Raw genomic sequence first — 25,393 nt, 5'->3', positions numbered from 1 at the left:
GACACCTGCAGGCAAGCGGATCGCCTCGGGGCCTGTTCTGGTCCGTTGATGCGGAATCCTGACGGCAACAGCGCCACGCGTTTTTTTTTTCGCCACTGGCGGAGGAGGTCGGAGGCACGGGAGAAGAGAAGGGGCGGGAAAACAGGCCAAAATGCAAATGTCACGGGGATAAGGCAGGGGGAGAGACTGATTGCATACTCGGTGTGGTTCAGCTAAATATGAGAATGCTAAAATAGATCTTCAACGACTAATTATGAGTTGATTAAAATATCGTCACAAGAAACTCAACACAATCTAACAGCGACCCGCAAACCAACCGTCCACAAATAACCTGACCACGTCGCTGGAGGGTTTGTGTCTTTTGACAAAAGTCAAGATTGATCGTCAGCCTCGCCGCGCACATGCCGCGAAAAAAGCGCTGCCAAGTCCGAAGGCGTCGCTTGGCAGTCGTGAGGCGAGCGCGGCGGCGAGGGTGTTCTCTCGGCGCCCCATCTGGAGAATTTCAAAAGGGAACAAGTCAAAGAGGAGATGAACACAAAGAAGACCCGATACAAAGAGGAGGTGTGAGAAAACCACCAACGGAGTTAATCCTGAAATATTCTAATCCGCGTTTGGGTTGCTTTTGTTTTTGTTTGTTTTTTTTAAAGCCTGTGTCAGTTGCCTGGTAGCCGCGAGAAAGGCAATTTCTACCAGGCAGTGTCTTCCAGTCCGGCTCAGTTTGGAAGGTTAAGTCCCGATGTTTCTTAAAATCAACTGGACGCAGTAAACAGCAATTGAGGAAATCGTGACAAGAAGGTGAAAGCGGCGAGCGGCAATGACCTCGCACCCTGGTTTCCATAGAAATCCTCCAAATGGCCGTCATTTGACGCTATGGTCTGCCACGAAAAAGCTTGTCAATTTAGTCTCACTCATCCATCTACGTCGGGCGAATGTCTTTGACGGAGTTTGTCCAGGAATACGTATACCCTTGCAAAAATGGTCGCGTTTTCAGACATGTTGAGTGGCAATTAATTGACGGGGGAAAAAAGTCATGAAAGCTGTCATCAGTGATGAAAGGGCTCCAACATCACCGTTTCCACGGCAAATCCTCCAAATGATCATTCGCGACTTAGTCTTGCCTACCGCCGCTCATTTGGACATACTCCCTAGCAGCAGCTGCTCAAAGTGCGAAGGGTGGATACCTGAAAAATGGACCAAGCGTTCCAAGTTTGTTACGTCCCACCGCCGTTTTTTCTGAGCGGGCCGTGGCCGTCGTTTTGAAAGCCACTAATTGGGGAGCAGAGACTTTCGCATCCCTCGTCTTTCCCCGAGTGAACCGTCGTCGGGCCGCTGCGAGCGAATTGCCAAGCGCTGCTCCGGAGACCTCCTGGCATTCTGTCCTCGTCCTGACAGCACGAGCCGCTCCCGTCATCTTTTATTCAGCAAAGATTCCCGAATCGTCTCCTGACTGCAAAGAGGAGGATCAGGAGGAGGAGAAGGAGGAGGAGGAGGCCTATTAGCGATTGAGCTCGGCTTTCGTGGTTAATCCGGCGAAAGCCGAGCTTGCGCCGGGCCAGCCGCGACGCTGACGGATGATGCGGCGGAGCGTTCCAATCTGCTTCCCTGCGCCGCGTAGTCAAGCTGCGTTTATTGCAACAGCGCGCCGACGAGCCCTCCTGAAGGCATCGCATCCGGGTTCGCTCTCTCCTTCCGGTTTTTCTTCTCTGCTCAGCTGAGTGCACCTTGATTGGAGATCATCGCTCATCTTAACAGCTACTTTCTTGAGCAGGGATGAGCGAAGAAGCCCAAACGAACGCTTTTGGTTGTTGACAGGACTTTCTGGGATCGTTCTTAGCCCTCTTGAAATCGCCTCTTTATTGTTCCTAGGCCCAATCAATGGCCAGAGAAAAGAAAAGAAAAACACACCAAATTGACCAGATGTTGGCTCATTTGTGACCCCGTGAAGGTCTTTAAAATTCAGCCCTCGTCTCCTGTTCCGCTTAGCAGCGTGGCATTTGGTCTATCATGAGTAGAGCCACAAAAAAAAAAAGTCCAGGCGAGCTTTGGTTTTAAGCACATTTTTGGGCTTGACGCTTGTTTCACTTGGCAAGAGGACATCTGGTACGAATGGAGCCGCTAAAAAGTCTCAAGTAGCCCGTCTCAAAATGAAGCAATCGAAATTTTTGGTTTTCAAAAGAGTCCATTAGCTTCAGTCACTCCATGGTCAAGGGTCCTCCAAAAACACAGATGGCTGCCAAATTCGAAGCACGTATTCCGCTAAACGGTGAAAGTTTTTGTCAATGCATATGAACCGAGGTTGATGACTCACCCAAAAACAACGACAGACTTAGCTGATTCCTTTTTTGGAGAACTCCGCCTCTGGGGCCAGTTTTACTTAGCAGCAAGACATTTGGCCAACTTGCCCACAATGAATCGAGCCGCAAAAAAAGTCTCAAGAAGCCATTCTCCAAAAAGATTCAGTCAGGTCTGCCAAAAGTTCCACAAAGGAGTGAGAAGCGTCAGCAAAGTCGACGCCGGAATTTGTCTTTAAAGCCTCGAGTAGGCGAGCCACGCGCCACATTTTGGACAATAATACCGCATGCCGATCCCGGGAAACATTCTTTTATTCTCCCTTTGATACTTTTAGACGATTTATCTCCTCAGCGTGTCGTTTCACACGTGATTGTCTTCCCTCACGCGGAACCAAACAAAAACAATCCTTTCCATATTCCTCATCATCAGTCAGATGAGAAGCTGTCAGTGAGAAGATGAGAGGGTGGAGGAGTCTTTGACCACGTTGGGTGATCCTTCCCTACGGGAGGATTTAGTCCAGCTCACCGAGCAGATGAGACACATTCGCGCGCTCGTTTTGTGTTTGTGTCTCGACAAAGCGCACGCTTTTTTTGCCTCGCCGCTGACTTTCCTTTGCGTGGCGAGTAGCTTCCCGTGACTCGTAGCGCTACTGCATGCTAACTAGCGTCGGAGGAGCTTCCCATCGCTGTCTCGTTTCGGGCATTGGGAAGAGTTGACGAAAACTCGCGGGCATACCTGTATATGTTGTGGTTTTGTTCTTTTTGTTTCGGCTTTAGCGTGTGTGTGTGTGTTTGTGTGTGCGTCTGTGGCTATATACGTGTGTGTGTGTGCGCGCGCGCGCATGTGCCAAGTTTCAGTCGAAAAAGCGAAAGTATTCCTCTGCTCCTCATGGCAGGATTAGACCGGCTTACTTTTGAATGCCTTGCAGATAGCGTGTGTGTTTATGTATGTGCGTGCGTGTGCGCGCGTGTGTAGTATCTGTGGCAAGGAAGCAAATGTTTTGTGTAAGAAGGCAAACTTGTTTACATCTGTACTTTCAGGGCACAGCTTTAAGTAAGGCGATTGTGTGTACATGTGTGCGTGCGTGTATATCTGTATATATGTGTATACAGTATATATATATATATATATATATATATATACATATATATATATTTATATACATATAGATATATGTATATACATAGATATAGATATATATAGATATAGATATATACTGTATATATATCTATATATATATATCATTATATATCCATATATAGATATATATACTGTATATTCGTGTGTAAATTATGAATGTGCGTGTGTGTGTGTACTCGACTCGAAGTTTACTGTAGGGAACAAACAGGACATTCTGTTATTCCAAATCGGAGCTCTGCGACTGGAGGCGTCGGCCAACACTCGGCGTGGCCCTCGATGGATTTTTGAGGGTAAAAACGTGAACTATAGCTGAGCAATCTTGCGCCATGAAAGATTTCCACCTAAGCGGCCACTTCAACATTGATCTCAAATGTAAACAACGGCAACAAAAGAACCGTTGACAGTTCGTTTGAAGTTCATGAGGAGTTACGATGACTGCTTAATTTTTGTGCGAGAGCCCGACGAGGCAACTTTTCTTCTTTCAAAGGCACATTTATTTTGCAGCGATGTTTAAAAAGAAGGCCGGCGTCGTTTCTTTTGGACTTTTTTTTTTTTTTTTTTTTTCCCCTCCTAACTTGACATGCCCGTTGCGTTTATTGGCTTTCCCTCACTAAACTGCTGTCAGCTCACCTTTCACGCCGCGCTCTTGAGACGGCGTGACAAGCGCAATCCTCATCAATCTGACTTTGAAGCTTCCCGGCGCCACTGAATGTGCAAGCGGCGGCGGCGGCGCAGGGTAGCTTTGTAGTGGAAAAAGAAGCCAACCACAAGACAATACAATGAAAAAAACAAGTGAAGATTCTGAATTTGAATGATTAACGACGTATCGTCGAAGTCAGGCATTCAACAAATGAACTTCCGAAAAGGCCGCCGCTTTGAAAATATTGAAAGAAATAACTGGTTGTGCGTTTTCCTCCGAAATCGTTTTGTGAAGAAGACTCCAAAACAAAACCTCAAAAACATCTTTTCGGGAGTTGACACCCGTCGTTTTTTTTTTTTTTTTTTTCTCCCGCCATGTCCGTCACTTGGCGCCAATTAGACGGGCCTAAAAGGGAGAAGAGCCTTCAGCCATTTTTCCGCCCTCTCTCTCGCGCTGTCAAAGTGAGCAGTTAGGGATAATTGAAAAACTTTTCAATTAATAAATGCAGTCGGCGGCGGCGTGGTCGCTGCCAAATGGAGCAGCGCCGAAAGCCGCTGCTGCCGCCGCCGCCGCCGCCGCCTCGCAGTTGTGTCTGGAGCGGAAAAACGAGATGGGGAAGCGTGTGAAGATGAGCCACAAGAACCTTCACATCGTCGTCGTTTTCTTTTTCTTCTGGCCTACTTTTTCGCTCAAAGGCAGAAAGCGCAAGGGAGTCGGCCGCGCGGACGAGTCGTGATTATCGCCGTTTTAAAGCGGCGTATTTATAATTCATGCATGCAGACAAACTAAACTAGTAGATCCGTTAAAGGAGACATATTGTGCGCTTTTTCACCATTTAAACACATTATGGAGAATTTACTTATAGTTTGGTGTCTGGAGTGCCTGCCCACCCATCGAGTTGCGAAATGAAACAACCAAGTGCAGCAACCCCCGAATGCTCGCGGGTCTATATTCACAAATTCAATCCCCCCTAAGTAGGAAAGTAGTACAATCAATGGTCCAAGGAAGCCAACGTTTTACATCTTGACACATTTAGTCTGGGTTGTTAAGGAGAGTCTCCGCCACAATATACAGCCAAACCTTGTCTAAATAAGAAAGCAATAAATGGCGTCGAAACGGTCTTGCGAAGTGATGCATCTTGTTTGTATGTTGGAGGCGGAGCCAAGTTTAGCCTGGGTTGGCAGCGTGGCACTTCTATTCTATTACAGAGTGTGGGTGGTGGTATGCATGGTGAGCAGAGAGCCACGGTAGTACTCTGAGGTCTTGCCAGTGATTATTTGATAGATAAACGCAAACCAGTGCCAAATAATCGATCATATGGCCAAGATGGTGGTGGAAGGCCCGACAGGGGGCAGCAGAGAGGCCACGGTTGCGCTCGCAATCGCACTCGGCAGGCTGGCTGGCCGCGTTGACGCTAAAGAGAGCTGTCGGTCGTCAGGACGCGGCTGCTCGGCCTCTCCACCTGCGCTGTCAGACGCCCGCAATCGCACAGCCGACTTCCCTCGACATCCCTCGCCGCCCGCGTCACTCCCCGCTCGCCACCTGCCTGTCTGTCATTTCCGAGACGGTTATCAGACCTGCGGGATTCTTTTTTTTCACTTTTGTCTTCCTCCAAAAGAGATTTTCACCGCTGGGAGTATGTCTCAAGTCTTAGCCTTCAAATTTCAAGCAAGACTCAAGTTAGCGTGAAAAAAACCAAGCCGGCCGAGTTGTGTCCGGACAAAAGTCGAGTCAAGTCATTATAGTGACGGGAATGTGTTCCACAGCCGCCTGTGAGAGGTGAAAAGCTGCCATGTCGAAACCATATGAAACATTTCAAAAAATACTTTTACCCTTCCCACACACTTTAAAGACATTCAACTTATAAAAACACACTTTTAAAGTGCGCCTTGGGGCATTTTCTCACTCTCTTATTTCGAGCTGTTTTTATTTGATCCCTGTTGAAGTTTACGGGCAAAACTGACCCATACAAAACAAAAGATAAAGAAAGATTGTATACTGTTTGCTAAAACAACTCCATTTTTCAATCAAACTCGATTATTTCGTCGAACGAACGTCTGCTAGCTTCCCGCTAACTTATCATGAGAAAAGCCATAAACGGGCTAATGGAAATGAGCATTTTTGAAATGATATATCGTTACCGTAGCAAAATTGCGAACTTGCCCCTTTTCCTTCGTTGAATCGCGATGCATCTCTTCAAGCGGGCCTCGCTGCTGCCCCACATGTTGTGGCACAAGATGGTACTACACTGAAGGCGCCCAACTTTAAATTTGGCCGCTGTACTGTCAAAACCCATAAAACGTCAGTCGTACATGCACTCAGGGGCCACTTTATTAGGGAACTATTCTCATGCGATTTAGTACATACAGATAAAATTGTCACGGAAGAGTCGGAAAAACGAGTGCGGCTGTTGTATAAGGGTCGGCAGAGTCGGCTGTGATGGACAGGAGGGACTCGGGAGGTCAAAGCCAACTTGACAGGTGATTAAAGGGGCCGTTGAACTTTGCGCCGCAGCAAATGAGCCCCGCTCACCTCCTCCGCTACCTCATTTGCATAAAAATGTGTCAAAGCGGGTCACAAGTTCAACATTTCATCATCTTTTTCTTTCCCCTTGAGGTGGAAATGACTTTTTAATGGGGCGCCCGTCAAGACTCGCAAGCGTCACATCCGCGCCGGGCCACCGTCCGGTCAGCATTTGACGGACAAAAGCAGAAATCTTGTTGATTTTTGAGGGATCAAAGATGCAAATGTCTTCATTTTCACAAGGGGCTGAAGAATTGAAACGTGTGTGCGCACATGTCGAATCAAGCGATCCTATTGCTTTTTTTTTTTTTTTTTTTTTTTTTTTCAATTAAAAACGTGGTCATTGGTGCTCCATCATGGAAAACAATCAAGAAACGAATGATTTGAAAATTCGACACAGTAGTGGCGAGATAAAAGAGGCTTAAAGGAGCCAAATTTGTTCATTCCCGCAGTCAATCTTTCAGCGATTTCTTTTTTTTTTTTTTTCTTTTTTTTTCTTTTCCCCCGCTATGCCAGAACAAGAACCCTTTTGATTTTCAAAAACATTCAACCCCAAGGTCTAATAATGTGGTTCCAGCCATATCCTCCCTCCCAGTTATCACCTTGCGCTAAACGGATGTCTTAAAGTCACTGATGTGATTCTTGTGAGCACCAAAGCCCGGCGCTCCTCCGCTTGCCATTTCCAAAAATGTCTTTTTTCACCTTGACGCAGCGCCACTAAAAGTCTCATTTAAAACAACACAGCCGCTCAACACCCGAGCAGAATATACGAGCGGGGCGTCCGCGTCGGGAAGGCGAAGTTGTGACGCCGACGCGAGCGACCGCTCGGAACGCCGACGCCGGTTCCGTTGAATCCGGCCGAAAAACACAGAGGACTCTGGCTCCGGCTTGTCTGATTGGAAACAAGTCACACGCGTGTGAAATAACAGGCTGTGATAACACGCCGGCTGTACAGTATTGAGGTCAGCAGGGTGGCAGGATGATAAATGTGCACTTGTGTGTGTGTGTGTGCGTGTGTGTGTGTGTCTACATGTCTGTGTTTGTCTCTGTGTGCGTGACCAACAGGTGGCTCATTGTGTTGATGAGACAAAGTCCCATTAGCCCTCTGTCAAGAAGAAAAGTAGCTCCCTACACACGGCGCACGGATATAGATCTGTGTGTGTGCGTGTGTGTGTGTGTTTGCCAGAAAGGAAGAAGATAGGAAATATGAGAGCTGAAGCAAAATTGGACCAAGTAGGCGCAGAACATGAAAGAGCCCTCGAAAACACACGCGCGCGCGCAGAGAGGCAGGCAACAGCTATTTGTCTCCTCTAATGGAGCCGAGAGATGAATGACACGCGTCAGGCGATTACCCACAAGGCCTTGCGTCGGGGTTGTAAAAATTTGGTGTTCAAAATATTAGGAACGGCAGTGTTTCTCTCACCGTGTGAGACGGGGGGGGGGGGGAAAGGCACTCTCCATAACAGGCCAGACTTGTCAAGTTGTATCACGTCATTCTACCTGCCTTAGAGCATTTATTCTACTACTTTCCTATTATCCACAGGAAATAAAAAGCACATTTATGAATAGTAAACTGTGACGATGCTTTATACTGTATATATATATATATATATATAAAACAAAACAGAACAAGAGCACGGCGGCCATGTCTGATGTGCGGCCGTTGAGCTTTTAGCACCGCATGAGAGCCGGCAAAATCGGCCAAACACTCACCAGATCGATAAATGAATTTCACAGAAAGGCCTCCTTCCCGCCGCCGATGTGCCGCCATCACTCCCACCGCGCTGCAGCTGCGTTTGTTTGACCCGCCGAGAGGCTCGTCATTTCCGCGCGCACTGCAAGGGCCACGATGCCGCCGTGTATGATGTCGTCGCTTTGCCGCTTGTAAGAATGCAAACTACGTCGTTCCACGTGCCCTCGTTTTGCTATGTTTTCGACTCAGTGCTCTCGTTGTTTTAACGAACTCCCCGCTGTTATTGCAAAAAAAAAAAAAAAAAAAAAAATCCCCGAACGGTCTACAGTGCAAATCTAAACCTACGCAAATGCACTTTTTCCACGCCACATTTTCATGAGCGCGCAATCGGCGAAGGGCCCCCGCGGGCTACCGATTGGCCGGCCGCCGCGTAGGGTCATCAGAAATGAACGGGCGGTCTCGGCCGAGCGGCGCAGCATTGACTGTGTCAGCAAAGCGTCGCACCAACTGACCTTTTGTGTGTCTGCGTGCGAATGTCAACATATGCGTGTGTCCGTCTGTGTGTGTGTGTGTGTGTGTGCGTGTGTGCGTGTGTGCGTGTGTCAACCTCCATCTCGTCTCCTCCGGGTCATTGGCGTTGTGCCCGGGCCTTGCACTTGGAGCGACATGGAGATTATTACTCTTACCGCCCGGCGTTATTGTCGTCACTCTGCTCTGCTACTGTATGCGTGTGTGTGTGTGCGCGTGCGTGTGTGTGTGTGTCCGTGTGTCCGATTTGTGTACGTGTGTGTGTGTGTGTGTCTGTCTGTCTCTGCGCGCATGTGTGTGTGTCTCTATGTGATTTTCTGTGCGTTTAAGTGTGTGTAGTTATGTTTTTTGTATTTACCTACATTCCAGGATACTGCTTGATTTAAAAAAAAAAAAAAAATTTCAGGGCCGAACCACCTTTAGAAAGGGTGGTCCCCACTACGCGTTTTGGTCAGGTGGACCCACAATGTCACAAAAACAAGTATGCGTGTGTGTGTGTGTATTGTTTCTGTGTGGGGGGGTGGGGGGGGTGCTGTGCTTTAGTGTATCTGTGTGTGCAAGTATGCATGTATGTGTGCGTTTTTGTCTATGTGTGTGTGGCTGTTCTTGTGAGGAAATGTATGGCTGTTTCTTTGTGTGTGTGTGTGTGTGTGGGTGTGTGTGTGTGTGTGTGCGTGTTGTGAAGAGATAGTTTTATTTCATTGCGAATTAGACTTTTTTGGGGGGGGGGGGGGGGGGAATGTTTGCAAGGCGAACCGTAATCTCCGAGTGCACACTCGCGGGATTCAGGTGCGAATCAGAGCTCGCTTATCTCCGTGGCAACATGTGTTGCTTTGTGTGTGTGTGTGTGTGTGTGCGCACCAGCAGCCACTGATGTGCCAGTTTGAACGGGGGCCGAGTTTACTCGCCATTGTGCGATTTATTTGCGAGCATCCAAATCGAAACTCACTCCACAAACATGGCTGCTGCCACTCCTGCGTATTTGCCTGTTATTTGGGCTAGCATGCTAGCTACTACTTTTGACGGGCCTTGCGCGAAGGCGCTTCGTTTGTTAACTACAGAATCCGCTTGTTGACGTAACATGGGTTCAAGATTGCGAAGGTGCTAGAGGCATGTCGTCAGTCATCGCGGCCACTTGTTATTTAAGTCCACCCTGGAATTCCGCCTTGTGCCACCAGAGGGGGGCGGAGGGAGTGAAAATGTTGTCGAAAGTGTCGCCGGCGTGATCGGAATTTGCCGCGAAGTGGCGGGAATGGTCCTCAGTCGTCGTCGGGACGAGAGAGCAGAATGACACAATGAGGGCAAAGTGATCGCAGGGTCGCCTGCGGGCGGGCGCGCACACGGGCCGCGTACACGGCGACGGGGGAGGACCCACCGTCGATACAAAACAAAACACATTTGGAAAGTGATCAAATATTTCGCTCTAATTCGCCATTTGGAAAATGAAGACCTTTTCCTCGTCAGTCTCCCGGGCCGGCGTGCGACCGTGTCATCGCCCGAAGGATGTCAACACGGAATCGCATGCGGAGGGACGGGCGAGAGCGCCGTTTGCGCTCGCAAACGTTCACGCCGACTTTGATCATCCTGACGTCCGCCTGCTCGTCCCTTAACGCCTCGTCGGCTCGCATCGCGTCGTCTTCGGCCTGCCGCCTGCGCGTGAGCGTGGCTGCGGTGTGCGCAGGTGTGCGTGCGTGCGTGCGTGCGTGCGTGGGCACGTGTGCCTGGTTGCACATGTGCATGCGTGTGTGTAAATAGAGCGTGAGAATGGAGGACGGGGCGCTAAGCAGGTGCGCAGTGGATGAGCGGGTCCAAAGACGAGGAGGGCCTCGTAAGGAAAGTTCACGTGACGGTGATGATGATGATGATGATGATGCAACCAGTCAACGAAGACGCCGCCGCGCTCCTCGTAAAAAGTTGAGCGTGCGGCGGGCGACATTTATCCACTTTACAGGCCAAGGGCTGCGAGCGCGCTTAGCGCTAAAGCTGCAATTACGGCGGGTCTTGTCTCGTCTCGTCTCGTACGGTCGTCGCCGTTCATCTAATCAGCTTGTTTTCCTTCCCGGCTCATCAGCGCTCGCCTCGTCGCCTCGCGCCTTCCTCTCCTCACGCCCACCTCCACTTCATCCGCTCGAGCCGCTCCTCCTGACGCCGTGAAGATTGTGCATCTGAAAATCACGGTGAAAAAAAATCATTCGACACTATATTCATCCCGACTTGACTATTTTACCGAAACCTGATTCCAGAAATTGGGCTGCCACATCAAAAATGGCTACTCCATCGTTCATTGCTCGGCTACCACAACACACTCTACAAACATGGCCGCCGCAACCCAATTAACATGTCCGTCTCAAACTGTTCCATCAAACAAACTCCGCAAACATGGCCGCCTGGACACACCCGATAAAAAACGGTAGACACAAAACACTGCTCTTGCATTGTGTTAGCATTAGCATTAATTATGACGGGAAGGTGCGCCGACCATCTGCCGCCCTTGAAAGACCGCTCACGTCCCCGCATGAGGCGAACTTCATGTCGCTTATTTTTAAAAATCAATTAATAATAACAATGTGACCTTTTTTTTTGTTTGTTTGTTTTTTTACTATTTAGATGCCAAAAACATAAACTATGACTGCATCAAGATACTCCGCAAATATGGCCACCACAGCGCACTACAAATATGACGCGTCAGCTCACTCGACAAAGATGGCCGCCACGACTCACTGCACAAAGATGGCCGCCACTGTTTCGCAAACGGACTGATGAAGTTTACCGATGAAATAGCCCGTGGGTGTGCGCAACGTGCAGACGAGGAAGCGGGCAGTGCTCAAGCTAGCCACTCATGATGCTAGCGCGCTAATTGCGGCTAACAACAGAGCTAATTGACGCTCAAAACATGCCTCCACTGATGCGTAACATCGTCGTCCTTTTCTTGCGCTAACATTCTCTAACATCTGCCGGTGTTTTGTTTTTTTTTTTTTCACTTGTGAAAGTTCGACACATATACACACACACATCTCAACAAGCAAACACCCACTCCCCGGCGCGCGCGCGCGCGCGTGTTTATTTGTGTGTCCAACAACACAACCTGCCTCCAACAATGTTCTTGTACGCCTCGCTCTCACTCTCGATTTTATTTGTATTTGTGCCGACTCGCCTGCGGCGCGAGTGCGCGCGCCTGCGTCACGTCGTGCCAGCGCGCAGGTGAAGACGCGTCTGACAGGCTGCTCAGAGCGCAGCGGCTCTGCGGGCCTCGTCAAGCGCCGCCTTTGTCTCTTTGTGTCGTGGCGAGCGTGCGCTCGTGCGTACTGCATGGCGACCCACGTATGGATGCGCCCGCGCCTGTAAAGGTACACGCCGTACATTGCCCATGTGGAGAATTTTAATTACATCCTATACAAGCTGACAGCTCTTAGCCTGAGGCTTCAAAACACTCAACCCCTCCCTCACACCTGCACACGCGCACGCACGCACACGCACGCACACGCTCTTGGGAGTGAATGTCTGAGGAATGGAAGGAAAGAACACCTTCGCTCAAAGACGTGCCCGGCCGGCCTCCGTCTTGGTCTTCTCGCAGTTCAAATATTGAACACAAAAACTTCCATTTGAGGACTTTTTCCACTCACGCAGTCACACATGCGCAATCTCTCACCGTGCGTTTAACCCGCCGGGTTGGCTTTTGTCAGCAAGGTGCCGGGAGGAGAAATCAGCAGACATTAGCGGCAATTGACACAACAGCCTTTTATTATGCAAATGAGGCGGGGAAATTAGCACGGAAGGGAGAGGCGCCGACATTTTCGTTTGAGCGGCGGCGAAGCGCGCCGGGCACTTGATTAGGTACCCCTGCTCACGCGGTTGCTCGCGGCTTGTTGCCGACTGCCCTGCGCTCACCGCTGTCCCTAATGTTGTGGCGGCGCAGCCCCTCGTCGCCCCTTGTCTCATTTTGATGTTTGCGTTGCGTTTTGCGCGTCAAGGCCGCCGGCCTCCCAAACGCGATCGCTCGTCGCCGCGCCCGACAGCCTCCGTGGGAGGAATGCATCTCTCCTTTTGCGCTTTCCTTCTCTCACTTTGGGTTTCTATCTTTGCGGTTCCCGCTTTTTTTTCTTTTTTTTTTCTCTCTCTCTCTCTCTCTCTCTCTCACCGACGCCTTCTCTTCTCCCCGTCTCTTGATGCCGCTTTCTAATCTCTCCTCCACTTCGTCTTCCTCCTCCTCCTCCTCCTCCTCCTCCTCGTCCTCTGTTTGAAGATAATGCTCCCCCCGCGGCCGGCAGACGCTAACTGTACTTTTCCTCAACGAGCTTCCACCTTAAAGCTTTAAAGAAGACGAGTGTGCTTATCGCCGCTTAATGGCGGCTAATGGCGGTCATGAGTCAGGCTGACAGCAGGCAGGGACAACAACGAGACACCGACACTGGCGCTCAGAGGCCTCTCTGTCGTTATTTAGCCGTAAAACTTCACATTACTTGACCAAAGTCAACCGCGGGAAACGGGCGGGAGGCCGCTCCAGTTGTTAGCTAGCTGGCTACTTCCTGGGTTCGGGGAGAGCGACAGAAGGTCATTGGAGTAAGTCAGCATTTGAACAAATGAAAGCAGTTGTTACTTGTCAGGCCGTTGAGCGGAGCGGCCTGTAGCATTTGTGATTTGAGGGATGCTTTCATCGTGACGCCAAGGGTGGACAATTTGTGACTTTGATCAGCAGTAGAACAAACAGTGGAGCAGCCTACTTCCTGCTTGGCGGATGATAAGAATGCACATGGAGATGTGACAGTCGTACAGGTGTCTGTCATTTGCATTGGAGAAGAACAGTTCCGTGAACTGACTTGACTTGACTTACTGACTTGACTGGCTCTAACTGACTGATTGACTTGGCTGCCTGACTGTCTAACTGGACTTGACTCAACTTGACTAACTTAACTTGACTTGTCTTGACTCAACTTGACTTGACTTGACTTGTGACTGACTCGACTGTCTAGACTTGACTAGACTTGACTTGACTTGTGACTGACTCGACTGACTGGCTTGACTAGACTTGACTAGACTCTCGACTTGAGTTGACTTGTCTTGACTCGACTTGTCTTGACTCGTCTTGACCGGCTTGTCTTGACTTGACTTGTGACTGACTCGACTGACTGGCTTGGCTTGACTTGACTCGACTCGACTCGACTCGACTCGACTCAACTCGACTACACTTGACTCGGCTCGACTCGACTCGACTCGACTCGACCGGCCGACCGACCGACCAACTCTGTGACTGAAATGGAATTCAAGCAATACGTATCAATATGGAGAGAATCGCCTTGGCTTTGCGTGCGCAATGACACCGAGTGCCCACGGCCGGCTTCTATTGACTCGATGACGCTCCGCAGAGAGCTGCTCCACTGGGCTCATCTTCTCCTTCCCTCTGGCTTAACACTGTGTGCGCGCGTGTGCGTGTCTATGAACGATATTATGATTTGTGCTATTTTTAGCTTGTTTTTTTTTAGTAGGTTGTTGGGTGTCGGCTGGCCCGCGCTGCTTTGCGCCTGCGTTTTTGAGCGAGTGTGTGGGCCGGCTGAGCGATACGGTCGCGAGGACGGCGAGGCTGGGGGCGGCTCCGAGCAGTGTGCGCCTGCCCGCCTGCACGCACGCGCACGCGCATGTGCGTGTGTGTGTCAATGGCTGAGTGATATTTGGCGTGGCAGCGGATGGCAGCTAGCATACGCTACAACCCCGCCAGCGCGCCACAGAAGAAGTGTTGCTCGAACAGGAAGCGCAAACAAAATCCGCAGACCAGCTCCGGTTTACTGTCGAATGGACGAGTGCCCGGTTCGTTCCCTCGCACCCCCGCCGCCTTACCCGCTACATCAAGATGAGAGAGAGAGAGCGTGGGGAAGCGGCAGTAAAACAGGCCCAAATCCACGGCTTCACCTGCCCATGCTGGCATATTTCCTCTCCATTCCTCCCTCACTTCTTCCATCGCTTGTTCCTGCCGGAGCATCCTCCATCTTTCATGACCTCCCTCCCTCAATTATTACTATGCCCCCTTACTCGCTACCTTATTGGACGCCTAGCTCACGTCCTCACCTCCCCCGAGCGGCGTTACTTCCTGCTAGCTTACCCAGCTCCTCGCTCCCTACCTCCTATCCTCCATGCTTCCTCGCCTCCTCCCTTGCTCCCTCCCGACCCCCCTCCCTCCCTGTCAGGCTTTGACCCACTTTGTTGGTGGATGCTTTGGGGGCTGTGTGTCTTTCAGATAAACTCATTTGCTGTGGATCATTTAGAGAGCCATGCCATTTCTCTGCACACACCAACCTTCAATTTTTCTACACTCAGGAGGCGCATGCGTGCGTGTGCGTGTGTGTGTGTGTGTGTAATCTGTTAAATGGGTAGAGCCATACGGATGGAGGAGACAGACACAAAACAACGAGCACGGGTAGACAGATTGAAACTCAAAGGTCACGCTCGGCTGCTTTGTGTGTGTGCGCACGTCTGCGTACGCTCTGCAAAAACTGGATTCGAAAAAAAAAAAAAAAAAAACAAGGACAAGGGTACTCGGATGAGAAATGTAATATTTAATTTGAGCAAAATTGTCCGCCAATAGAATAGGAAAGTTTGAGTCAGCAAAATTTGCCTACTTTGGAGCGCCTCATTGTTGGCCGTGAGCGTGTGAGTCATATCATCGGATCTCGATTATAAGCAGAATTTTTTTTTATACTGTAAATAAACTGGAAAGTAATTCAACATTTTATTTACCCTAACCCCCCAAAAAAGAACAAGATGAACTTTGAAAAATAAAAATACAACTTTTAGACAACATAACAATCGTAGACATTTTTTTTTTTTTTGAAGTTATGGTCTAATAGGGTGCAATGTCTAACTCCGACCAGCAGAGGACAGCGTTTGCTATCTTACAAGAGGCGTCAAAGAAGACGAACTGATCCATTCTGAGCTAAATCCTCCCTGCGCCGAAACAACATTTAAAGCAGAGGGGGAAGTTGGAGACTGCCTGTTGTCACGCACGTCGCCGCCACGCTCGATCGAGTCAGTACGCCCAAATTCGTCGCAATCGTATTATCACTATCAATTTACATTATTATACTTACACACAAACTGCCTGGTTGGAAAAAAAAATTTAAAAAAAGAACCACCTGATTTTGCTTTGAGTTCAGCTATGTCATTTTTGGATTGTAGTTTTTGCCGCGTGTGTGTGTGTGTGTGTGTGTATGAGATGCTGTGGGGAAGATGAAATCCCATGCCTCCCTATCGGGAACTGAACGCGGTCACGGCATCAATAATTCATGCGGGCTGAGGTCAAAGGATGGGCGGGCGGCGGGCGCTCATGATAGCTTAGCCCGGCGTTTGCCGAAGACGGTCGCGGGTCAAGTCCCCAGAAAGGCAGCATGTCACGTCCCCGGTGAGCCGCGGCCGGTCGGAAGCCGGCGCCGCAGCGCCAGACAAAAGCCGGGCGGGGTGCGCCGCGGTTAATTGTTGGCGCCGCGCCAGTGTCACGTCTTCATTCGCTTGCGGCGGAATTATTTTTCACGGCGGCGTTAATTATTGACTTTTTCTTCCGTGGAATGAGCGTCGTCGTCTTTGAGCATCTTGCGTTTGTTTTCTGCTTTGATTTAAGTGGCGTTGTCTTCTTTGTTTGGAAATGATTTGTCGTCTTTGCTTCTTTGTGGGCATTTTGTGCTTTCAATTTGTTTTTGTTTTTTTTTAACGTATTGTTTTCGGTATTTGATTCCGTTAGCCTACTAGCATAATTACTGAAGTCTGAAGGGAAACAAGAGCTGACGTTCTACACCGACATAAAGCAAAAACATTTTTGGGAGCAAACACTTGATTTGTTGTCATTAAAATCGTGACTGAAAGATGAAATGTACTTATGTAAGTATGCTATTAGGAAAAAAACCATTTTTTTTTTTAGATATTGTGACACCAAGTAAAAAATGACCTACAGCGGGCGATTTTGCTATTAGGCTGGCGATTTATTTTCTTAATTTGTGTTGGTCTGAATTTTATTTTCTGCCTTCACTCGTCTATTATTGTAGTTACGAATCTACTCTGACATAGCAAAAGATATTTTTAGAAAGCACATTGGTATTTTTTAACATGACTTAGGCGATGATGCTATTACGCTAGCAGTTTACTTTCGTGCGTGATTTTCTTCTTCTGTGTGTGTTTTACAAGCGTTGTCGTAATTTTAAAGATATTTTGGCACCATAACTTGAGGGAAAGTCACGAATCGGCAGAATCGGTCCTTCTTCGTTGGTACGGAATGTCTTCTTCGTCTTTGAGCAGCTTGTCTTCTGTGGCGATGGGTGGTTTTTTTTTTCTTCCGTTTGAATTTATCGTCTCCTTTGTTCTGAACTAATCGTCGTCTTCTGTGGTTTTCGATTGATTGTCTTCTTGTATTTGTTTTCTTCCTGGAAAGAAATGTCTCCTCTCTTCGTGGTGTGTGAACACGAACACGTTTGTGTTGGTCCAAAGTTGTAGCTTCAGCAAACAAACGAGAGCGGCTTCAAATCATATTTAGTGCCACAGAGCCGCTTGCTTTATCTTTGTTTTTTGTGGGCCCCGCCTCCTCCTCCTCTTCCTCCTCTTCCTCTTCAAGTGGTCTACTGAAAGGAATAAAGAAGCTTTTAGCCTCCAAAATCTCCCGCTTTATTCACCGTAATTGCCGGCTGATTGCAGTCGTTTCCGTGCCACTCGTCACTTTGGAAGTCTTTTGGAGGCTGGGGGGGGGGGCTGAGTGCGTGTGTGTGAGTGCGTGGGTGTCCGTGTGTGTGTGTGTGTTGTGGGTGTCCTTGTTTGTGGTGTTTATGGATTTGTGTTTTCTTTGCTTGTGCTCATCAACATCAGTGAGTCAATTTGTCTCTAAATGGGAGCCCCCATGCTTCATGTGGATGCTTTTGAGTCACACCGGGGCGCGCGTGTGCGTGTGTGTGTGTGTGTGTGTGTTCCGTGGGAAAGAGGTGTTTTTGTGAGGGAAGGGCATTTTCCATGCGCGCAAATGAGCAACAAGACGATGCTGGAAGGCAGAAATGTGCCTGTGAAGAGTGTTGCATGTGCGTGCGTGCGTGCGTGCGTGCGTGCGTGCGCACAAAAGTGTAAAGTAGTCTGACGGATAAGCGAGGGATCAAAGCATGAGGAAGGTTGGAAGGCCGCAAGGTAGGAGGAGGACAAAGTGTCACAGGAAGTGGATTGAAGATGCCGCTTCCTTCTCCTCCTCTTCCTGCTCTTCGTCATCTTTTTCCTCCTCTTCCTCCTCTCTTTCATGGTCCTCTTGTTCCCCCATCATCCAAATGTTCGTCTTTTGTCCTCGTCCTCGTTTTCCTCCTGCTCCACTTTCTCTTCCTCCTCATCTTCACCCTCTTCCAAATCGTCCTCCTCTTCTTCCTCTATGCCTCCTTTTCCTCGTAACCCTCTTCCTTCCTCCTCTTCTTCTTCATTGTCCTCTTCCTCCCCTTGTTCCACTTCCACCTCCTCTTCTATCTATCCATCCATCCATCCCTCCATCTATCCATCGCTTGTGAAAAGCTACGCGGGAAGTCAGGCGGTGCCTTCAGGGTCCGTCTGAAATCACAGTGCTTGTTGGAATAATGTGTGTGCTTTTGCTTGGAGCGCAGTGCCACCTGCTGGCGAGGAAAGGAAAGCAAAGAGGACAATTCGTGTTCTTTTTTTTTTTTTTCTCTTTTTTTGTTTTGTTCCGTGTCATCGCAAGTGCTCGTGGATAAAAAATGGTGTCACCTTGAAACTTTCTACTTGACGGCCTCTACATGTTTTACACATTTTTTATGAACAGAAAGGAAAGAGTTCAAGGAGGACATAACCGTGGGCACTTTTTGCTCTTCAAAAGGCGTCTTCTTTATGGCGAGAATATTTATCCATGGAAAAAGAGCACAAGACATGCAGTGAAGTACACTCAGTGGAAATCATAGAACTCCCCCCCCCACACACACACCCATAAAAAACACACTCACACACACAAAAGCACCATTTCAAGTGTTGTATTTTTTTGCTCTCAAGTCCAGAAACTTTTCAAATCATAATCCTTTTTACTCTTTTTTTTCTCTCCACCGGTTATTCAGTATTACAGTTGAACGTTTTTTCTCAAATGTTAGCCCATTCTTAAACGTTTTTACACTGCTTTAGTTGACTTCAAAAAGTGAAACTACAATTTAGACATTCAACAAAGACAAAAACAACTTACCAGAGAGCCGATCCATACCTAATTTCTGTAATGAAAGTCATTTTCTTTGTTCCATCGTTTGTACATGCTGTATGTAAATGTATGTACAGTCAGGTATAGCAAACATTCATGTTTAACTCATTCACTGCCATTGACGAATTTACTTGTCTTTTCACAGTCCAGCCATTCAATCCCAGGAATTTATTTATATATATATATTTTTTTTTTTTTTTTTTTTTTTTTTTTAACATTACAGTGAAAGATGGTCTGAAATGTCTGTCACTGAATTAGTTAACTGATGGCCATTTAATTTTTTTTTCTTTTTTTTTCAAACCCCTAAATTCGTTAAAAGCATAGATAAAGAGAGATAATACAGGGCGGCTTTAACCAACACCTCCAGTCTCCGATGATCTCTTCGGCAATGGCGTATCGTCCTGACTTTGTGTCATGTCTCGCCCCCCCCCCCCAGAGGAGGAGCGTCGCGTGTCGCCGGGCCCGTCCACCGGCGCGGTGATCGGCGGCCTCGTCGGCGCCCTCGCCGTCATCGGCATCGTGGTGGGCCTGGTCTTCTTCGTCCGCAGACGCCAGCGTGACGCCGAGTGAGTCCTCGGCCGATCGCAACGATTGGTGACCGTTCAATCGATTGGTTTCGTCGTTGTAACATGAATGCCTGTCGTCCAATCAGCGGCCCGCCGAAGCATAAGCCCCCGCCCCCAGTCAAGAGCGGCGGCTCCACAGAGCTGGTGAGTCAATCCGTCAATCAATTAGTGTCTATTGTATTGATCAGAGGTGATTCCCAACTACTGTGCAGGATTTTTAATTTTTCTTTTACGACAAATATTCTTCTCTCTGTGCTAACGATATATAGTGACAGGCAGAACAATTAAATGCTCTTCCACTAGATGGCAGCAGGTGCACAATCAATGACTAAGTTCATTGATGAGTGAACTCAGATGATGTCATTTATTTATATCCATTTTTGTGTGCTCGCAGCTCAACAAGCCGTCAGAAGCGCCCGGCGCCACCGAGATGGCGCCGCTCACCCCGTCCGGGGATGTCTACTACGAGCCGACGGGAAGCGAGCCTGTCAGGGTACCGTGCGCGTGTTTTTTTACCAAAAAAAAAAAAAAATTCCGCAAAAGTATTACTTTAGGCTTGCAAGGTTGCAACATTTTGAATTGGGAAAAAAAATCATGTCAGATGACTTTTTGGGACCAGTTATTCTTGCAAGTTTACGAATTTCTGTTACAACTTTTTTTTCTACACAAATACAGCTATTTTGTTGTATGATTATAACTCTTGTCAATGAAAAGCCCCCAAAATAAAAAAAATTGAGATTAGGTTTTCAAATATCAAATCTGGTAAGCAAAAACATAAAACTTTTTTCCCTATTATTCTTGCCTCTGTTCTAAAAAAAACAAAAAAGGTTTAATTAAAATGTTGGTGGGGGTTACAAAATTAGAAAAACTTAAAGAAAAAAAAATTTTTACAAATATTTTAAAGTCGCCGTAAACGACGCAAACTAAATGGTTCTGTAGCGCCACCTAGAGTAGGAAAACAAAATAGAATAGTTCTGGTATGATTTTGACTTTTTAAGCAAAAATACAAATTGAAGATTGTGAATTTTCTGACATTATTCTTACAAGATAGTGACTTGCGTGTAAAAATAAAATGTACTAGTTTATCCAAGATTACTTTTTTTGTACGAAATATACAACTTTACTCTTGACCTCTGATGAGCCGACAAATTTTCAGTGAGGACTATGACTTTTTTCAGTTATTATTCCTTCAAGATTGCGACTTTATTGAACCAAAAGTAAATATGCAAAGACTTTTTTTTCCAGAAAAAATAGAATGTTTTACTTGTAAGATGACACCTATCACAAAAAATTGAAAAATGATTCATATCAGTGTTTTTTTTAATGAGTGACTTTTTTTTTTTTTTCATTCTCGCAGAACTCGGGCAGTGATACTCCCGGCGCGCCGAACGGCGGCGGACCACAGCTGCCGGACAAAGTGAACCTGAACCTGGACCCGGACCTGGACCTGGTCTCGACCAATCACGAGCCTCCGCCCACCGCCAACATCGCTCGGGGCGAGAGCTTCGTGTCGCCCGCCATGTACGTGTAAGCGTGGCGGCCACTGGGCGGAACCGCGCTGTGACTTTTTTTCTTTTTCTTTTTCTTTTACACATTTTTAACAAAACATCCTTTTTTATGTTGCACCGCCTCACTGATGAGGATAACATAGAGTTACGGCGACGGTAAAAGCAGCCGATTGGTTTCTTGTAGGGCTGGGCGATATGGCCTTGAAATTTAAACCTTTGCATTAACTTGCATCAACGTCGGGATAAATGATACAGATCCATGCATTTCTCTTTGCAGGTCATGTGAAAATAACTTAATACTTGATAACGTAATAATTGTCAAAAGAGTTGGTGGCATTGCCAAGTTGCCAGCACGAACTGTGCTTTGGTAAACAAGCATCTCTCTGTTCACAGCCATGTTGTTAGTGTAAGCAATGCAGGTCAATGGAACTACAGAAATCTCACACACACACACGCATATACTGTATATATAGTATATATACTGTATGTGTGTGTATATATCTGGATATTTAAATATGTGTATATATATATATATATATATATATATATATATATATGTGTGTATATATGTATATATATTAGGGCTGTCATAGTTAAAGCATTAACTATGGAGATTAATTGAAATTTTATCACACACTAAAAAAAATGAGCTCAGTTAACTTAAAAGTTTTATTTACTTCCTGTTGCAGCGGAGCTCTGCTCACTTTGCATCCAAACTTAGAAGAGAGTCACTGTCACAAAGACGGACTTTGACATAGTTTTACTTTTAAAAGTTGCTCGACGGCTCACTGGAGGAATCCAAAATAGTTTGCACACTTTGCAAAGCCAAATACAAATACCATATTAGTTGTACATCTTTGGTGTATCGTTCAACTGTTGCATTTTACAGGAATAGAATCGTATTCAAGGATCAAAGAAAGCTATTAGAACAGTCTTTGAATCGAAATATACTTTTTTTGGTTTTCCCACATTAATTCCAAGAATTTACTCAGGTAAATATCGGTTCCAGGCTTCGTATAAATTGTAGTTGAAAAATGCGATTAATCGCAATCAATCATGGAAAATTTTACAATTAGTTAGAAATGTTTAATCATTTGACAGCCCTATATATATATATATATATATATATATGTATACATATATATACATATATACATATATATACATGTATAATTATACATGTATACATATACATATATATACATGTGTATATATATATATATATATATATATATATATATATATATACATATATTAGGGCTGTGCATCAAATCAATTAATCGCCCAGCCCTAATCGCTCGCTAACTTCGTTCAAGGGAAAAAAAAGAATCCATTCCCAACTCGGGAGGAAAAAGGAAAAAAAACATTCTGATCATGTTGTATTCGTTTTTTTTTACATTTCACTGACGACTAAGTGAAGTGCTTTTATTTTGAACATACACACACGCACACACACAAAAGCACATTCAGGCATCCATCACAAGGAATGTAACAAAAATGTGCTTGTAAAATAAACCCCCCTCCATGGAAATATTCAAATACTGTGACCCTTGTGAGGATAAGCGGTATAGATAATGGATGGACGGATGAATTTACAGTCGCAAATGAAATAGGTTTGTCACCACCTAGTGGTCAACGGTGGAATTACACCAGATTTAAACAATAATATGACCAAAATATTTGCAAATTGTGCAAAAAAAATAAAAAAAGAAAGGGGGGTGGAGAGGGCTTTATGTTCACACACGGGACACTTCATTAGGCACGCAATCCGTTTTGAACAATAATAATAATTAGAACAGTAATGCTCACTTTTCAAGCTACTCATTTAACGATATGTGAACCGTCCCTAATATTTTGATTTTTTTTTTTTTATTTTTTTTTTTTACAATCACGACTGAAACGTGAGCATTATTATTATTATCACTGTACATGCAAAGCTCTCGTCGGAAAGTGTCCCTAATGAAGTGTCCAGTGAGCATATGAGGGGGAAATACTGCCATTACAGTGGATGTCAACGTTGTACCAAATGACCAACTGTGTAAATAGTACTGCTGATATTGTTGATGATGATGATGAATAATGATAATTATACATAATTATTGGTGTAACAAAAAAAAAATTAATAATAATAGTGGTTCTCGGTGCCTCTGCCGAGGGGGCGGAGGTGCGTTTTACTTTTAACGGAAATGTCGTCACTGAACAGCCGAAGGGTGCTGAAGACGCAAGAAAATATGAATAATAATGCTAATATTCACGAAACGTGTGGACTTGAATCATGTAACTGTGCATGGCATGATGACCGGCTTGTTCCTTCCCAAAGCTCTTTGACAGCATTTCATCTTTTGAACAAACTTTTTCATGATTCGTTTTTTTTTGTTGTTTTTTTGTTTGTTTTTTTGGTCTCACCCACAGCACTCAGTCACGAAAAACTGACGATTCAAATGTAATGATGAGCTCAGTTTTCAAGGTTGTTTGTGTTGATTTTGGTGACAATCATGTTTGTTGGTTTTGCTGCATGCTACGTGAACCACTACGACACTTTAAGGGATTCCTTTCAAACACAACCCCCCCCCCCCCCCCAAAAAAAAAATAATAAAAGTGACAGTTTGTGCATGTTTGAATTCGTCTGCACTTGGATAGGTTCCGAAGCGGCAACAAGGAGTCGTACTAGGGCCACACTGAAAAGGGAAAGAGAAAAATATTGGACAAATAGTGTACCCATGTTTACTGTAAACAAATCCCGTTTTTTTTTTTTCCCCCCTCAAGCTAACAAACGTAACTTCTCGTCTCACAATGTACGTCGAATCAAGCCCAAAGATAGATGACAAATTACTTTGAGTAGGCGTAAAACGCAGGATGGGCGAGGATTGCGACATTCAGTAATCTCTTTCTAATCCATTTGGCAAAAATGAGGCTGATCTTGAAAAATACTTCCTCTGTTCTCCTTTCAAATTTTGTATACAGAACAAAATTCAGCTACAACTGAACAAAAACAAATCTGAGAAATTGCTTTTTTTTTTTTTTAGTTAAAGGTGTTCTATTACAGTAATAGAGAAAAAAAATGCCATATTACCAAAATAAAGTCCTAATTTTTTGAGAAAAAGAAAAGTCTTACTAAGGCCCTTCTACTGCACTCCTAGGCTTGCTTTAAAGGGGGGCGTCTTATATTTTGCATTCTTTTTTGTTTCGCATTTGAAAGAATTCCAAAGTGTCTTGATTAGGGCTGAACAATTTTCGAAAAATAATCGAATTGTGATTTTCTTTTTTCTCCTCAATATTGTGATTGCGATTTAGCATGCGATACATTTTTCATGTTCCTCTCATGTATTCATTTTTTGATAAACAAGCAATAAATTAATCGCCTTTTACAATAACTATTCGATTTATTCTACATAAATGTTTTGGCCTTACAGGTTATGTTTATGCTAACAATACAGTGAAAGACAGTTTAGTGAGGTACTTCGGTTGAAGTTAACTTAAGTACGTTGACTTGCAGTCTCTTAAGCGTTCAGTATGAGGACGTCACAAAATTCAAATGTGGCATAAACATGAATCAGTCAAGTCCTAAATCAGACGACAACCATCATGCAAACTAATCTATGGCTTTAGCACCTCAAATGTTCATGTTTCATGTAAACCTGTGGGTTGCACTTCTTAAGCACTAAACCTATCTAGACTCAATATCGACAGAAATATACAGGTATATAAATAAAATGAAGTCGACCAACTGACTGATTTTCTTTTTTTTTTTTTTTTTTTTTTTTTTTTTTCAATTTCATCCTACTTTGCAGTGTCAATTTGAATTCAATGAATTGTTCAGCCCTCATCTTGATAAAAGCTCTCTTTGAGTCACAATCCACAAAGGATCAAGTGTTAGCTGTTAGCGACCCCCGGATAGTTGTTCATCACAGAGCCACATGTGCCTTGTTTGCTTTTTATTATTATTAGTATTATTATTATTATTATTTGTTTTTGAGCTTTTCAGCCCTCACCACCAACCCACAATGACCTCGATTGTCACACTGGAGATGTCTTTTGTTTTTTTTGTTTTGTTTTTGTTGTCATGAGTTTGGTTTTGTACGCTTTTGGGAGGGGAGAAATGTTAACGGACATGTTTTACAAATCCTTGTCTTGTCAAATAAAAACAGAAAGCTAATCCACACGCGTCCTGGTTTGCTGATTATGACATGGCCATAGACAAAGACCCAACCTGAATTTTCTAATAATGTACGGCGCCCGCTTGCCGATAGATTTCCGAATGTTTTCCGGGCGGCTAGCGATGCTAACGATGGCTAACGGCAA

At 45.9% G+C, this 25,393-nt stretch overlaps 1 protein-coding gene across 1 annotated transcript in view; it reads left to right on the top strand.

Moving 5' to 3' along the window:
* pvrl2l (PVR cell adhesion molecule related 2 like) overlaps nt 1-25,247 on the top strand; it is a 107,495-nt gene extending 82,248 nt beyond the window's left edge. Inside the window, exons 7-10 of the mRNA XM_086014144.1 lie at nt 19,454-19,583; nt 19,670-19,727; nt 19,978-20,076; nt 20,941-25,247. Coding sequence (XP_085870270.1) covers nt 19,454-19,583; nt 19,670-19,727; nt 19,978-20,076; nt 20,941-21,114 — 461 coding nt within the window. The 3' untranslated portion in view covers nt 21,115-25,247. The remainder of the gene's footprint in view (nt 1-19,453; nt 19,584-19,669; nt 19,728-19,977; nt 20,077-20,940) is intronic.
* Nucleotides 25,248-25,393: the final 146 nt, after the last annotated feature.

The sequence above is a fragment of the Filicampus tigris genome, chromosome 18 (assembly GCF_054856515.1).
Source record: "Filicampus tigris isolate MCC_2025a chromosome 18, RoL_Ftig_1.0, whole genome shotgun sequence".
NCBI lineage: Eukaryota > Metazoa > Chordata > Actinopteri > Syngnathiformes > Syngnathidae > Filicampus > Filicampus tigris.
The sequence above is the reverse complement of the archived record's forward strand: the minus strand, read 5'-3'. Positions and strand labels throughout refer to the sequence as shown.